The 17,286-nt window shown below is 52.7% G+C and overlaps 1 protein-coding gene across 12 annotated transcripts in view; it reads left to right on the forward strand.

Annotated features, from left to right (window-relative positions):
• The window catches only part of ALDH3A2 (aldehyde dehydrogenase 3 family member A2), a 42,697-nt gene that overhangs the window by 14,969 nt on the left and 10,442 nt on the right, over positions 1–17,286 (forward strand). For all 12 annotated transcript variants that reach the window (XM_015412161.1, XM_015412165.1, XM_015412160.1 and 9 more), the window contains exons 3-7: positions 3,608–3,839; positions 4,603–4,688; positions 8,982–9,190; positions 13,546–13,663; positions 14,303–14,444. In XM_015412161.1, the coding sequence (XP_015267647.1) occupies positions 3,608–3,839; positions 4,603–4,688; positions 8,982–9,190; positions 13,546–13,663; positions 14,303–14,444 (787 nt within the window). The remainder of the gene's footprint in view (positions 1–3,607; positions 3,840–4,602; positions 4,689–8,981; positions 9,191–13,545; positions 13,664–14,302; positions 14,445–17,286) is intronic.

Genomic DNA, 17,286 nt, shown 5'->3' on the forward strand with positions numbered 1-17,286 from the left:
ATTTCAGAGGTGCCCGCAGGCTCGGAAAGGTTGGGGACCCCTGCCTGAAGGCAGCACCCGCTCCCAGCAGTAGCTTCTGGGAAGCCCTCTCCCCCTGCAGACAATGACCCTTGAAGATTATTGGGGAGGGGAGGGTTGGAAGGAGGGGACTGCCGCCTCCTAGGAAGTGAGGGGCTGGCCCCCGCCCACATTGGCCGCTTCCTTCTGCATCTTTCTTACGACCAGCCAGAAGGGTTCACTTAATAAGCAAGCTGGTCTGGGGCGTGGGGGGCGTGGCGTGTGTGGAGGGACGGCCCGCTGTGCCTCACAAGCCTCTGCACGCACAAGGTTGCATCCTCCTGAGAGCCAGTCTGGGGCAGTGGTTAAGAGCAGTGGATTCTGATCTGGAGAACCGGGTATGATTCCCCACCTCCTCCTCCGCATGCGGCTGCTGGGTGACCTTGGGTCAGTCACAAGTTCTCTGAGAGGTCTCTCAGCCGCCCCTGCCTCGCAGGAGGTTGTAAGCCGCTCTGAGACGCCAAGCGAAGGGGTGTGTATAAATCCAGTCTCCTCCTCCTCCTCCTCTGTCTCCTTCGTAATGACCTCCTTCTTGGTGCCTGCTGGTGAGTGCCAGGCCCCCTGTGCCCAAGTGGTAGGGAATACCTTCATCGGTTGGCCTCGCCCCCTCTGCGCAGGGCTCATGAGGACCCCCCCTGTTGTGACGGCCATCAGAGCGAGCGGTTTGAGAAGGCGGTGGGGGGGGAGGAGCCCAAGATCTGTTCTCCCAGCTCTGTGACGGGGGTGGGGGAGGTGGATTTTAGTGCGCCCCCTCTTACCTTTCCCCATAAGAACATATTATGGGGGGGGAATGAAGGGGAGAGTGTTATCGTGGGGAGTAAAACGTCTGTGCCCAGGCGAGCCCCATCTTGACAGATCTCGGTAGCTAAGCAGGGTCCACCCTGGCTAGTATTTGGATGGGAGACCTACAAGGAATACCAGGGTCGTGACACAGAGGAAGGCAATGGCAGCCTACCTCTGACCGTCTCTTGCCTTGAAGCCACTAGGGAGTTAACCTTAAGTCAGCTGTGACTTGACGGCATGGTCCACCACCACCAAAATTACTGTAGTTGGGGCGGGGGGAGCAGGAGGCAGGTTTTTGCCCTCTGTTATCTGTTCCCCAGATTGCGAGCTCTGGGCTTTGTCCCATGGTGTTCCACAGGGGCCAGCTTCTCCTTCTCTCCATAGCCCCACCCCTTGATTTGCCTAGCCCCGCCCTTTCGCAGTGGCACACAGTCAAGTGATTGGAGGGAGGAGGAAGCTGGCGGTTGTCCTGGAAATGCCTCGACAGCCAGTGCAGTATCTGTTCGATGTATGTCCCGCCCTCCCCGCCAAAGCAGGCTCAGGGCAGCTTACATGAAATTATAAGATACATAAAACAGAAATTATAGAATTATAAAACCGGTTCATAGACTGCTAGCACCAATATCAGTGTCGCATATGATGGCGGGACATAGTGGCAGATCGGTGTCGATAAGATACATAAAATAGAGATTATAGAATTATAAAACCAGTTCATAGACTGCTAGTATCAATATCAGTGTCGCATACGATGGCGGGACATAGTGGCAGATCGGTGTCTGATTAGGATCTGGGGGACTCCAGGTTCGAATCACTGCTCCGCCACGGATGCTCTCTGGGTAACCTTGGGCCAGTCACAGTGTCTCAGCCTAACCTACCTTGCAAGGTCGCTGTGGGGATAAAATGGAGGAAAAGAGAACGATGTAAGCCGCTTCAGGTCCCCATCGCGGAGAAAGGCCGGGGATAAACGAAGTAGATGAATAATAAATGTGGCTGAAGATAGGATGGGGAGAGCAGGAGTAGACTGGGGGGCCAAAACAGGCCTGGGAAATGGTGTCAGCCACTTGGGATCTCTGCTGGGAAGGAGAGGAAGAGTTGGTTTTATTCCCCGCCCTTCACTACCCGAAGGCGTCTCAAATCATCTTACAATCTCCTTTCCCTTCCTTTCCCCACAACAGACGCCCTGTGAGGTAGGTGGGGCTGAGAGAGCTCTGAGAGAACTGCTCTTGAGAGAACAGCTCTGAGAGAACTGGGACTGACCCAAGGTCACCCAACTGGCTGCACGTGGAGGAGTGGGGAATCCAACCCGATTCTCCAAATTAGAGTCCGCCGCTCTTAACCACGACACCAAATAAATTCCAGCGCTTACCTCCCTGAGTCTCCTATGCGTGCCCAGACCCTTCCGCTGCTCAAAGAGGGGAGCGTGTGTGAATGAGAACTGTAAAGCGTTGCATGGCATGCCAGCCTCTTGGCGCCGGGAGGTTGGTCAGACTACCTCCTAGTGACTTTCCTTGCTAAGCATGTATCTAGAACTTAAATCTATAAATCAAACGTGCTGTTAACAACTCATAACCAGAAAATAACAATTTTATAGTTTACACATCATAAACTTATTCACAATCGATGCAGGATTAAGCCGTGTAGACCATGTGTTTCGCAATTTAATAATTTGGACTTAATATTTCACAATTTAATAAATCAATCATTTTGCTTATAGTTTTGTATGTGTGTGGGAGTTGGAACTGTTTTCAGCTGTAATTTATGACCACATTGTGAGACATAAGCCTACGTGATGTAATCCTGCATAGGTTGTGAATAAGTTTATGATGTGTAAACTATAAAATCGATATTTTCTGGATATGAGTTCTTAATAGTACGTTTGATTCATAGATGTAATTTCTAGATGCTTCATTTCCCATTAATCACGGTGTTTTTCTCCATTCTGCATCTCATTACGCCGGGATCCTGTTTTGTGTTCTTTATTTCCTTGCCAGTCAAGCCAGACTTCCAGAGAGCACCCCCCAAACACACTCACACCCCTTTTCCTTTCCTGACACTGTCGACGCTTTTCCCTCTTGGCTCTTTGTATGAGTCTGGGGTCAGCCTCCCCGGTCGTTTCACCTCGAGCTGGCTAGTTCAGACCTCCAGACAAGTAGCGAGGTCCTCTCCTCTCGAGTAGGTCTCCTCTCCCTGGGTTCCCCTCCCGGGATGAAAGGAAGCTCTCACTGATTGCACCGTCCCACACACTTGCTTTCTCCAAAAGTCAACATGTCTTTATTTAAGAGGAGTAAAGATTAAAACACATACGTATCTCCCTGCACCGCAGCGGACCACAGCTCTACAGAAATAACCACCGGGAGAGAGAGTAATATTCAAAAGGACTTAAAACACTGGGGCAATGTACTGAATGGCTGAAGCAGTAGTTCTCAAGCCGCTAGAACTGAGACTGTCCTGAGCAGAATGCCGGCAAGTTGGCGTTATCCTCAACAGGAGGTTGGCAAGGCTACAAACATGAGAAAAATAGAAGGAAAAGTCCTTTATCAGTTAGCCGCCTCAGTGGAAGAAAACTTGCTTTTTGTCTCCTGAAATGTTGTCTCTGTTCCTCCGCCGACCTAATCAGTTACGGTGCCTCAATTAGCTGCAGCTGGTGCTTAAACAATTGCCAAGTTTTCTTATATCCTCCCTAAGGGGCCCAGATGTTGTTTCGCTTCCGAAATTTAAGGGGGACGCCCCACAATAACAAATAATATTTCTATACACTCTTCCGCAGAGCTGCTACAACTCCTTCAGCTATGAGATTATGGTGGTCCTGCTGGAACTCGAGATAGCCGTGAGCAAGCTTCCGGAATGGGCCGCCCCGCAGCGGGTGGAGAAGAGCATCATGGTGCTGATGGACGAAGCCTACATCCACCATGAGCCACTGGGTGTGGTCCTGACCATCGGGGCCTGGAACTACCCCTTTGCCCTCGTAATGCACCCTCTGGTCGGGGCCATCGCGGCAGGTAACCCGGTCCCTTCTTCGGAGTCCCGGGGATCCCATGCAAGCTCAGGGGGGAATTGGCAAAATCAAGTTTGCTGAGCACCTCTTAATACAATCACTAAGAAAAGGAGGGGGGGGGACGCCTAGGCCCTCACGTATGCAAAGTTATCCGAGCAGTGCTGGGGGAGATCTCGTCTGCCGGAAAACCCTTTCTGGCCTCTGAGATGTCAGCAGGCCCGCGTGCTTTCAGCCAACTCTGTATCCATGAGGACTGGGAACTTGCTTTCATTTCTGCAAAAACGATCAAAAGCCAAGATGCTCTGGAGTTTGAGCTCTGCGCCCAGTACTGCAGACTGTACTTCTTGGGCAGCAGGGAGAAGACTGCTTTCAAGGTGCCAAGCATCTATATATGAAAGCCATGGGCATGTAGTGGCCGTGGTTTTGTTCTGGCTTGGTATTCTGGGGACCCCTTCTCCTTCGCCCAGGAGAGGGACACGCCCCGCGTCTCCGTAGACACACCCTCCAATTTTCCTCTACCACCGGCTGCATGTGATAAAGAGTCAGTGGTATCAATGGTGTCTGAGTAGGACGGAGGCAGACCAGGGTTCAAATCCTGACAGAGCCGTCAAGCTCGCTGAGTCTTTCTCTCCTCCTAAGTGACCTCACGGGGTTGGTGGGAGGATGAAACCGAGGAGGGGGAGGTCTGTGCGCAGTGCCCTGAGCGCCTGGGTGGAAGAGCCAGGGTGGAATTGCGGGAGCTGGAGTTGCCTGCTTGTCTCTTTCAGGGAACGCTGTCGTGGTCAAGCCCTCCGAGGTCAGCGAACACACCGCGAAGCTCCTGGAGGAGCTGCTCCCACAGTACCTGGACAAGGTGGGTGCGGGGGGACGTTGCGGAGGTTTCGCCTCTCCTGCCCAGGGACTCCAGCCGCGTCTTTTTCTTGCTCAGGCACTCTGCAGAGCTCTGTTTCCCTGCCGTACCAAATCCCGCAATGGGGACAGATCATGCAGATTTGGGTGGAGTCTCCTCATTTGCATATTTTATACTGTTTTTCATCTGTGGCAGGCATGCCTGGGGGGGGGCCTTCGGAGCTTCACTCTGAACAGTCGGAAACTGTAATCGGCACCTCCTCTGGCTCGTGCTGCCAGGCCTTATCCACGTTATCTCCCAAACCAGCAGGACTACAAACTTTGCCCTATCAAGCGAACAAACAAAGAAGAGACAGCCTGTAACTTGGCTCCCTGTGCTCTTGTGACATCCTGGCAAAGACGTGGCTCCCTGCCTACATGGGCGCTCCCCCCCCCCCCCCCCCTTCTTACAGGAGCCGGCCCTGTGCTTAAATTCCCAAATGACAGAAACATGGCAGGGACTCAGCCTCCCTATGGCCAGTGGGTAGAGCCCGGCTCCCAGCCTGTTTTAGACCCAGAGGCCCGACCTTTCCCACCCCTGCGCTCGCCTTCACTCTGGCGAGGTGCTCTGCCCTCCCTTCTGCAGTACTTGAAGGAAAATATAAGAATACTCCTTTCACAGAAAGGCTTTGTGCCTCCCCATTAAGGGAGGTTGAGACTCTACTGAGCATATCTATATATCTAATAGCGAAGGCACCCCCTGCGTGCGGATATCTAAATCCGCACATCAGGGGCACCTGGGGGCAGGGAGATTTTCCTGCACAATTGGGGCGGTCCCCAAGTGTGCACAAAAATCTAAAAAGTTGAAAAAATATAGGGGGAATATTTAAATCCCCCAAAAAGTAAAAGAGCCTTCCCTGCACATGTGCAGGGAACGCTCTGGGAACTCTGCGGCAGGCTGGCGGTTGGAAGCCACTCAGACCTCGCCGCAGGAGTGGGGGGAGGGAGGAGGAGATCGGCAGCGGTGGTGGTGGAGGAGGAGGAGGAGACCATCGGAGCCGGTGGGAAGGGGAAGAAGGAGATCAGCGAGGCCCGGCGGCTGGAAGGCGCTTGGGCTTAGCTGCTGGAGCCAGGGGTGGGGGAGGAGACTGGGGGAGATGGGGGAGGAGACCGGGGGGGGGGGGGGGGGGGGGGGGGGGGGGGGGGGGATCAGTGGGCTTAGTGGCTGGCAGCCACTCAGGCCACGCCACTAGTGTCCGGGGATGGGAGGAGAGGCTTACCTGCTGCTGCTTCCTCCTTCTCCTGCTCTGCGTGGAGCTCCCCCCCCGTGAGTATCGCGGGTCCCCTTTCTTGTGTTTTCTAAATGTCCGTATTATCAGGTGGCGCGTAATAACCCCCGTTCGTGGGGAGGGCGGGGTATAAATATAATTAAGTAAAAATAAAATAAATAAAAATCATCACACCGCTGACTGAACTAATTCTGGGCCTCTCCAAAAAAGCTAGACTCGAGTTCCTTCTGTCTGATAGAAATCCCAAGATTACCCACCAAGTAGCCAGTTTCTTTGTGGTGATAGATCACGGAAACCCCAAGGCAGCTAGTTAGATACAGTAGTTTGATATTAGATTAAATTTTGCTTTTAATGTTTTACTGATGTATTTTAAAATCTTGGAATTTTGTAAAGGTGTACGTCTTTTTGTATGACTGGTCTAAGGACTGTAGAAATAAACTAAAGTAAATTAACCCCTGCGCTCAAGTCATACGCAGCAGGCTTCTTACACCCATCATGTTAATTTTGTGGTTTGCCAGGGAGGTTTTCAGCCCTGGAAAACGACCTGAGGCTGTTCTTGGGAGGCAGTACTAAAACCGGCCCTGAGAAGTTAAGAACATAAGAAGAGCCCTGCCGCATCAGACCACTGGTCCACCTAGTCCAGCATCCTGTCTCACACAGTAGCCAACCAGTCCCTCTGGAGAGCCAACAACAGGCCATAAAGGCCGAGGCCTTCCCCTGATGTTGCCTCCTGGCTCTGCGATTCAGAGGTTGAGTGCCTCTGAATGTGGAGGTTCCCCTCAGTCACCATGACTAGTAGCCACTGATAGACTTATCCTCCACCCATCTCTCTAATCCCCTTTTAAAGCTGTTTATTCCTGTGGCCATCACTACATCCTCTGGCAGCAAATTCCACATTTTAATTACTCTCCGGCTTAAAGTAGTATTTCCTTTTATCTGTCCTGAACCTACTGCCCATCAGTTTCATTGGATGCCCTCAAGTTCTGTTATTTTCGGAGAGGGAGAAAAAATTATCTTTGTCAACTCTCTAATAAGAACATAAGAAGAGCCCTGCTGGATCAGACCAGTGGTCCATCTGGTCCAGCATCCTGTCCCACACAGTGGCCAACCAGTTCCTCTGGACAGCCAGCAACAGGGCATAGAAGCCGAGGCCTTCAGAATAACATAAGAAGAGCCCTGCTGGATCGGGCCAATGGTCCACCTAGTCCAGCATCCTGTCCCACACAGGGGCCAACCAGTTCCTCTGGACGGCCAGCAACAAGACGTAAAGGCCAAGGCCTTCACCTGATGTCACCTGGTCTGCAGATGTTTATTGCCTCTGAATGTGGAGGTTCCTTTTAGTCACCACTGCTAGTTGCCGCTGCCTGACCTCTCCTCCATGAGTCTGTCGAATCCCCTTTTAAAGCCACCTGTGCCTGAGGCCATCACGGCATCCTCTGGCCGCCGATTTCACCTTTTTGTCACCCATTGTGTAAAGAAGTACTTCTGTGCAAACTCCATGTGGGTGTCAAGAGTGCTGGTGATGCCCGCACAGGATCAGTTCAGTGGTCCATCCAGTCAAGCATCCCGTCTTCCCCAGCGGCCGATCCGATGTCCCAAAAGACTACAGAGGCCTAACCCCCCCCTCCCCCGCCATTGCTGCCCCCGACAACTGGTGCTCAGGGAGCTGCTGCATCCGAACACGGAGGTTCCATTCAGCTATCGTTGCCAGTGGCCGCCGACAGCCCTGCCAGTGACTTTAGCTCCAGTGTGCATCTAAGCTAGCGGCCGTCACTACACCCTGTGTCAGTCAGTTCCACAGACTAATTGTATGCTGCAGTGTGAAGAAGTATTATCTTCTGTCCGTCTGCAGTCTGCTGCCCATCGGCTCCCTTGAAAGTCCTCCCCAAGTGTTCTGGGCAAGGGGAAGACGTTTTCTCATTCCGTCTCATGCCCTATTTTTGAAGCCTTTCTGACATCCCGACCATCCCCCCCCCCCCCCCAAATTTAGCTCTGTATTTTCTCTTCAAAAGTTTAGGTCTGTATTTTCTCCTAAGCTGAGAAGCCCCTGAGCATTCAGCCTTTCCTGGTCGGGCAAGGGCCTCCAGCCCCTGGGTGGTTTGGGCTGCCCTTTTGCGAGCCTTCGGTAGCTGTACGGTTTCCTTTTTGAGATGAGATGAACGGAGCGGTGCAGAACGCGTCTTGGGCTCCGCGGCGAGTTCCCCGTTCCAGTTGCCTGTGCGCCTTCGTTTGGCTCGAGCAGAAACCGAGCCGGGGTGTGAACAGAGAGGAGCCAGCTTGGATCAACAAATGCGCCCGAGGTCCGTTTGCCAAAACCGACTCAGTAGGCAAGTCTCCGAAGCAAAACCACCCGCTCTGCTCCAGTGGTTCTGCTTTCTGAGACCTGCCTCCCGAGCGGGTTTTGGCAAGCAGACCTTGGGCGGATTTGCTAGATCTAAAGTCTTAGCCACGAGGGCAGGTGATCACGTGGGAGCACTTCTGCGGAGATGAGACGACCACAGCCTGAGCCCAGAAACGGTGCTGCTGCCAATAATTGTCCCCTGGCCAGATCTTCTCTGGCTTTATCCAGAGAATATTAACCTTCTGTCATCTGTTTATCCAGTGGCTGATGTCTTGCCTGGTGGGTTAGTCTAATGTCAGCAGCCCTCCTTGCTGTTCCCGCCTCCCTTCCAGCAGCTTAGTATTCACAGACGGACTGCCCCAGGATATGGAGGATCGCTGAAGCTAAAACAGATCTGTAACGTCGGAATGACACGGCCAAATGTCACCTCTGTTTTTGCGTGCCTCTTAGCAGATCTCCCGGGTCCTGCCTGCATCTCTCTGCCCTCAGCTCTGACGGCCGTTTCCAGACTTCCTGGGTCCACTCAGAGAGTCAGTTGCTTCATTTCTTGAGCCCCCATAAATCCCTTCCCGATCCCAAGGTTTTTGCGAGGGTGAAAGACGGGGGGGATGGGGTTCGTTTCCTCTGTCCCTGCTGGGTCGGAGCTGCCTGTCGATCCTCCTGTTTTGTCTGTCCCCCCACCCCCCAGGACTTGTACCCAGTTGTCACCGGAGGGATCCCCGAGACGACCGAACTGCTGAAGCAGAAATTCGACCACATCATCTACACGGGCAACAGCTCCGTGGGCAAGATCGTCATGGAAGCCGCCGCCAAGCACCTCACGCCCGTCACCCTCGAGTTGGGCGGGAAGAGCCCCTGCTACATTGACAAAGACTGTGACGTCGATGTGGCTTGCAGGTGAGGTAGTTGGCATCGGGAGCCATCCTGCTGGACCACCAGACCTATGGAGCCCACCTTCCTGTTCCCCACAGTAGTCCACTGCATGCCCAAGAAAGCCCACAAGCAGGGCATCGAGGCTGTTGTCCTCCCCGGCAACCTGCCGCACAGAGGTGGACTGCCTCCAAACACGGAGGTTCCATTTAGCCATCATCACCAATGGCCATCGATGACCTCTCCTCTTTGGGTGTGTAATCGCCTGCATCCAGTGGCCATGAGTTCCCACGTTTCATGTGAAGAAGGGGTGCCTTTTGAATCTGTTGCCCATCAACTCCCAATAGGTGCCCCCCACGTCTAGACTTACAGGAGAGGGAGGGAAAGCTTGCCGGTCCCTTTTTCCAGACAGCATGATCTTCTCAACTTCTACCCTGTAGCCCTTCAATTATCTCTGTTTTTGTAAGCTGAAAAGCCCCAGACTACATAAAATACGTAAATATGTAAATATGGTTGCAGCAGGGTAGCTGTGTTAGTCTACCCCAGACGAACATAAAACGGAATTCCAGTGACACCTTAAAGACTAACAACACTGATTTCTGTCTGAGTTTCCGTGAGTCAAGAGTGACTCACGAAAGCTTGTACAGGAAGAAATGCTGTTAGTCCTTAAGGTGCCACTGGACCTTTTTTGCCACAAAAAGCCGGTCTTTCAGCACTGTGGCATCTCTTTTGGATCCCCTTCTGTACTTTGTAGGACTGTCCAAGTTGCCAAGAGTGGCCAGGTGCCTCTGGAAGCAGGGCATGAAGCTCTGCCCCCTCTAGGTTGCTCCCAGCAATTCCGGAGGTATACTGCCCCGACACATGGAGGTTCCATTTGGGTATCCTGATTAATGACAGCTGTCGATAGACTCTCCCTCCACGTCTGACCCTTTAAAAAACCATCTAAGACCGGTTGCAGCGGGGTTCCAATTTTCATCTGGTGCAGCCTAGGTGGAGGAGGAGTCTCGTGGTAGCCCCAGAAGGGAAACTTCTTCCAAGGTTAGCACCTTAGAGACTGAACAAAAATTTGTGGCAAGGTGGGAGCTTTCCTGAGTCACTGCTCACTTCCTCAGTTATCTGACGAGCTGAGCAAAAGACAGCCCTTCTGCAAACGGTGCCCAAATCTGTCCAGAGATACACATAACCCTGTCAAAGGTAACCTGTCTCTCTCACAAGCAGGGAGGGGCTGGCTTTGTCAGTGGGCCGTCCTAACTCTGGCGCCAGGCATTGCTAGTGAGATCTCGAGTCCCAGGTGCTGGGAAAGACCAAACTGGGAGAGCCAGTTTGGTGTAGTGGATCGGAGCACAAACTCTAATCTGGGAGAACAGAGTTTGATCTCCCCCATTCCTCCACATGCAGCTGCTGGGTGACCTTGGGTCGGTCACAAGTTCTCTCAGAGCTGTTCTCTCAGGAGCAATCTTCACAAGAGCTCTCTCAGCCCCACCTTCCTTACAGGGTGTCTGTTGTGGGGAGGGGAAGGGAAAGGGAATCGTTAGCTGCTCTGAGACTCCGAGTTGAAGGGCCAGGGTATAAATCCAGCCTCTTCTTCTTTCTCTGCTGGAGACCCTGGAGAGCCGCTGCCAGTTAGAGGGGATGGAGCTGGGCCGGGGGGGGGAGGAGTGGTTTGACTCGTTGCAAGGCAGCTTTGACGGTCCCTTTTTCAGCAGGTTTAAGGTACCACCCAAATGCATCAGACTCTAAGGCCAGGGTCGCCAAGCTTTTCTTTAAGAAGAGTTACTCCTACAAGCCAGTTTGGTGTAGTGGTTAAGTGCGCGGACTCTAATCTAGGAGAACCGGGTTTGATTCCCCACTCCTCCACTTGCACCTGCTGATGTGAACTCGGGTCAGTCACAAGCTCTGGCACAGCTGTCCTTGAAAAAGAGCCGTTTGTGTCAGAGTTCTCTCAGCCCCACCCACCTCACTGGGTGTCTGTTGTGGGGAGGGGAAGGGATAGGAGTTTGTAAGCCGCTCTGAGACTCCCAAGTGAAGGGCGGGGGATAAATCCAATCTCCTCTTCTTATTCTAATGAAAAATACCCCAAGCGAATCTCCTCCCCTCCCAACATGCCTTTTTTTTAAAAAAAGCCTAGGCCAGATCCTGTCTTGCAACTTCTAGGGCAGGAGTCCCCAACCTTTTTTTTTTTTTTTGGTAAAGATTTTATTAATTTTCCAAAAGAAAAGAAAAGGGAAAGCAAAAAACACATACAGAGTGAGAACAAAAGAGACAAAAAACTACACCCACAACACATACGGAGCACATACTCATTATATCAGGTAACAGTTCACATATAAGAATCATTCATTTCTGCACCTGTACCGTTTTAGAAATTTAAAGTCCAAAAAGAAATAGTTTAACCATTAAGTTTAAATTTCTTGCAGGTGTTTCTCAATCTATTGATACAATCTTTTTGAGCGCCTTTGGAATTCCGACGTGGTGGGGGCGGGGCACAGCCACAAAAGGACGGCCACAAAATAGCGGTGGGGCAAGGGGCACAGCCAGCCACAAAACGGCCGCCGCAGCTGACCTTCAAGGGACACAGCGAAGATTCTTCTGCTGTAGCGGCAGCTGCTGCCAAAGCAGTTGTCTTCAAAATCTGCCCAGCTGACCAGATTCCCAGTGGCCAATCAGAAGCCTTCTTGGGCAAAAGCCCCACTGGCCCCACTCACTTTCTAAAAGCCCTTGGTGCCAGGAAAGGTCCTGGCAGGCGCCATGCTAGAGACCCCTGTTCCAGGGAATATAGGAGCTGCTGAGGGCTCACAAGCAGCCTCTTGGTGACCTTTGCGGTAGGGCTGGGTCTCCAGCTTTTCTCCTGCGTCTGTGTGTGTGTGTTCGTGTTCAGCCTTCTGCAGTTGCTTGGGGTGGTAATCCCTGCACCTCCCTTTTCAGTTTCTAAGCCACTCTTATCATCCGCTCTTCATCTGGAGTGAGAGGGCGCCCGCCCAGGATCAAAGTTTACACCCAGCAACCAGGAGAGGCCTCTTGCTCCCACTGCCAGCATTCGTCTCTGCCAAGGATGCCGGGAGGGGCAGGAGCCGGGCCTCCCGTAGTTGTGAAACCGAGGGCACCTGGATTCTTTGGCCCGCACATCAAGGGCCCGCTTCTGCTAAGCCTTTGGGATCAGATCCAGCCCTTGCGCAAAAGGGCCTGGCTTCACGAGATCAGCTCCCCTAGCCACACTGCACAGTGAGGGAGCCATTGTTGTGGGGTCAGGGAGCACCGGCTGACTCGCGCCGGGTCCGTTGGCTGAGGCCCTCTCAGGGTGCGGCACTATTGGTCAGGGGCTTAGCCAGTGGGAGACTGAAGGCTCTCCATGTTCCCAGCAGCAGCAGCCTGGCTGTCAAGTGAGGTCTGGCTCCACAGGTGGAGGGGCTGCTCTCCTCTGTAGAACCAGCTGTGGCCCCCTCTGGGAAAGCAGAGATCCGTCTGCCCTCTTGCATGTGGGGTTCTCATCCAGGTTCCTGAGGAGTGGGAGGCCAGAGGGCCGCTTTCTGCACCGAGCACATTGGTGCCCCCCCTCCCGCCGTCCTTCTGGTGCAGGGCAGCTCCCTTGGCCAGTCTCCCTGCCGTTCCCTCTGGCCTGGAATCCTTTCCAAGGACGTCACGGACCTTTCTGTTTTATCGAGGCGTCTCCTGCCGCCTCCCAGAGGAAGCTCCCAGGGCAGAGCACGACTCGCTCAAATTAGTAAAGAGCAGCCCAACCAATAATTTTGGATGCAGGGTGGTTGCATAAGAACCTAAGAGAAGCCAGTGTTTGGATCAGGCCAGTGGCCCATCCAGTCCAACACTCTGTGTCACACAGTGGACAGAAATACCAGGTGCCATCAGGAGGTCCAGCAGTGGGGCCAGGACACTAGAAGCCCTCCCACTGTTCACACACACACCCCAAAGCACCAAGAATACAATGCATCACTTGCCCCAGCACATCAAACAGACAGTTGGTAATAATGGAATGTGACGAATAAAATACATTAAGAGGAGGAGAAGAGGAGATTGGATTTATACCCCGTCCTTCACTACCCAAAGGAGTCTCAGAGTGGCTTACAAACTCCTTTCCCTCCCCCTCCCCACAACAGACACCCTGTGAGGTAGGTCGGGCTGAGAGGGCTCTGACAGAAACTGCTCTTTTTCAAGAACAGCTGTGCCAGGAAAAAAACAAAAACCACCTTCTGGCAGCGGATAAAGGCAGATCAGTCAGATGGGAGCCATTCCAAGACATCCTGACTGGCCAGAGGTGTTTTAACAGCCAGGCACATGTGCTGGCGGCACTGTCCCCAAAGGCCAAGGCTCAGCCTCTGCTCACGGAATTCAGTCCCGTCTCTCTGTTTCCTTGTATTCTCCTTCAGACGGGTCGCGTGGGGGAAGTACATGAACTGCGGCCAGACCTGCATTGCTCCCGACTACGTCCTGTGCGACCCGTCCATCGAAGGCCGAGTCGTGGAGGGCATAAAAAAGGCCCTGGCGGTGAGTGTTGGCTCAGCAGGCTGCTTTCCGGACCCCACGGGTCTCTGCGTCGTGAAGACCGGCTGGTCTGCGCCCTTCTGGCAGATACCTATGCTGGGGATTGGTCATAAAATCACACCTTTGACTAAATCCCTTTGGGGAGGGACGATGCAGTCTGAAAACTGCCTTTGGGGGCGCTCATCTTGGTGTTTCCTCAGAGACAGAGGAGGGGCAACTGCTTGGCCTGCAGACCGCCCTGGTGCAACCCTCCCCGTCTCCGGTGAAAGGCTCCCGGGGAACAGGAGTTGGAAAAGCTGTTTCTGCCGCCACCTCATCTGGGGGGGGGGGTGCTCAGGGGGCCGCTGCAGGTCAAAGGAGACGAGACTCTTCTCCCTGTACTGGTGCTGCCGAGGGGGCTCAAGGACCAGCCGCCTGCAGAGCTATTCAAGACATTTAGCATCAGGACCAAAGTGGACAAAGCTCGTTATACCTCCTTGGGGCAGACCCGTTTTTCTCAGCCTGGCCTACCCCACGGGGTTGTTGTGAGGGAGAATGCCCCATCTCCGCCATCGTCCTGGGCTCCTCAGAAGGAAGGGCAGGTTGCAAACGTGATCTGATGAGAGAGCTGATTCCCGGTGGCCACTGCTTCTTCCCTTGCAGGAATATTACGGCGAGGACGTCAAGAAGTCCCCCGACTACGAACGGATAGTGAACAAGCGGCACTTCAAGAGAATCATGGGGTTGCTGGAAGGGCAGAAGGTCACTTACGGCGGGGAAGCTGACGAAGCCAGCTGCTTCATAGGTAGGGTTGGACGCAGTGTGGGTGCGCCTTGGATCGCGGGCAGCACCCGGGCTGGCTGGAAGGAGCCGTCTTGGGGGCCTCTCTCGATGGGGTGTTTTTGGCGGTGGTGTTTTGTGTGCATGAAGGGAGGGAGGGGAGAGGCAGAGGTGTCCTGGAAAGAAACCGCTTTGTCCAGTCTTCTGTGTCGACACACCCTCTGAGTTGCAGGCAACAGCAGTGTTTGCGCCGGCCGTGAATTTCAACCCTGCTGAGCTAATGAACAAATAATCTGCAAGGTCGCCGGTCCTGGAATCTGTCTTGTGATGCCCTTTTGTCAGGGCGGTGCTAGAAGCATCTGGCAGCGATCAGCTGAGCTATTAAAAAGGCTTTAGGTTTTTGCCAAGCCAGTCGGCTCTGAGGAGGCGCCCTCCAGTGGGGAGAGCAAAGGACAAGGTTATTTAGTTATTTAAAACATTGCGACGGTGCCCCGTTCAGAGTCCCCAAGGTTGGGAACATCGGAACATTTGAGACTTTAAAAAGCACTTAAAGTACAAAATATATAATATCAAATGCATTGCATTATATTTTGTATTATATTCAAATAAAAGGTAAAGGTTCCCTTGCTCAAAAGCCAGTCGAATCCGACTCTAGGGTTGCGGTGCTCATCTCCGTTTCCAAGCCGAAGAGCCAGCGCTGTCCGAAGACGTTTCCGACATTTTATAAACACTTTTGAGTCCCCACTGGGAAGAAGGTGGTGTATACATTAAGAAAGTAAAACAAAAATAAATACGTACTTAAAAACACCCAAATAGAATTATACAGTTGGAAGGGACCTCCATGGTCATCTAGTCCAACCCCCTGCACAATGCAGGAAATTCACAACTACCTCCCCCACCACACCCCCAGTGACTGCTGTTCCATGCCCAGAAGATGGCAAAAAAAACCTCTAGGATCCTTGGCCAAACTGGCCTGGAGAAAAATTGCTTCCTGACCCCAAAGTGGCGATCAGCATTTCCCTGGGCCTCTGCTTAAAAGCCTCCAAAACAGGGAGAAGGCTAAAAAGAGTTTGTGACGGAACGCCAAATAAAACAACAAGGTCTTCACTGGCTGGCAGAAGACGTTACAGCGGGAGACAGGCAGATCTCCTTGGGGAGAGGGTTCCAAAGTTTGGGTGCCACAACCTGGGGTTGTTGGGTTGTCATCTGTCTAGGCTCAAATGTGACGGACAGAAGACCCTGCCCCCGAAGGGAGAAACAGCCACTCACTTGAGCCTTTGGGAGTGCTGCTCCCGCATCCACGTCACCTTTGAGAAGGGGGACGGAGTGTTGGAGGGAAACACAGCAGGAGTTGAGTTCAGTTCTGCCTCAGGGAGGGAGCAGTGAGAAGGGCAGACAGAGTGAAGGGTGGTTCTGCCTGTTAGTTTGGCACAGTGGTTTGGCCCTACTTCTAACAGAGAAGAGAGTACCCAGTTGTTAGGCCTGTTATCTCTGGCAGTGAGCAGACCTTGTGCAGTTGGGTCTGATTCTTGGGAGCGGGCAGACGGGTGCAGGTGGAATCCTGGTTGTGTGTGTGAGGATTCAGCCTAGTGACTGATGGGTGGAAGTCTGTTGATGCTTGAAAGTATGAAAGGGAACTGAAACTACTCTCTAAATTAATGTGCCTCAGCTAGGTGTCTCTTTTGGAGTCTATCTGGAGTCCTGTTCAGTGTTCCCTCTAAGCTGAGTTAGTGTGAGCTAGCTCACAGGTTTTTAGCCTCCGGCTCATACATTTTTGTGTTTGCTCAGGAAGGATGGCTCCAGAGCAAACTAATTTATGTAGCAGCCAGATTGCTTGCTCACAACTTTAATGTCAGTTGCTCACAAAGTAGCATTTTTGCTCACAAGGCTCTGCAGCTTAGAGGGAACATTGGTCCTGTTCCTGGAAACCTACTTGTAAATAAATTAGTCTTCTTTGCCGTTAATGTAGAATTCCTGCCTCAGTGACCGCCGTATTCCACTTGCGCACCACAAAACTTACCTCACGGCAGGGAACCCAAAGCAGCGAATGCTCGCTACCTTTAGAAGACCCGGTAACTGAGGGGAAGGTTTGTGGTTTACAATAAACCTGGTTCCCCCAAAATCATAGGAGGCTGTGTGGGGCTCCCCTCAGCTGATAGGAAGGGCCTGTCACAGGGGCAGCCGGAGCAGAGCCTCCGCGGGTGACCTCAGTGGTCATGGAGACTGCGCCAGAAGGGTGTTGAAGAGTCCTGTGAGCACCGTGGGGCACCAGTTGTTGCCACCCTCGGCCACCTTTACACAACAAACCTGTTGTGTGAAATTCGCATGCTGGAGACAGCTGTGTGAGGAGGGTGCTGTCGTATGTGTGTGCGTGAGAACGTTTTCAGCCGCTCCCTGGGAATAACGGGTGGCCCAGGGGCACAGAGTTCTAGCAGTGAGGACTAGAAGCATGAGACATTAGTATTTATTTTATTGACGTTATTTATAGTCTGCCTTTCTCACTTGAAGTCAAGGCGAATTACAGGGAATGTGTCCACACAATCTGGAGACTCTTTGGTAAATTTGCTAAGGTTGGCAAGATAAATGGCCAGCCACAACACTTCCTTGATCCTTGATCTCCTGAGAGCCAGTTTGGTGTAGTGGTTAGGAGCACGGACTCTAATCTGGGAGAACCGGGTTTGATTCCCCACTTCTCCACTTGCAGCTGCTGGATGACCTTGGGCAAGCCACAGTTCTGTCAGAGCTGTTCTCTCAAGAGCAGTTTCTGTCAGAGCTCTCTCAGCCCCCCCTCCCTCACCCTGAGACTCCGAGTGAAGGGTGGGGTATAAATCCAATCTTTTCTTCTTCTCTGTGCACTATCGAATCAA

Source organism: Gekko japonicus, unplaced genomic scaffold, assembly GCF_001447785.1.
Source record: "Gekko japonicus isolate JY-2015 unplaced genomic scaffold, Gekko_japonicus_V1.1 scaffold2194, whole genome shotgun sequence".
NCBI classification, from domain to species: Eukaryota; Metazoa; Chordata; class Lepidosauria; order Squamata; family Gekkonidae; genus Gekko; species Gekko japonicus.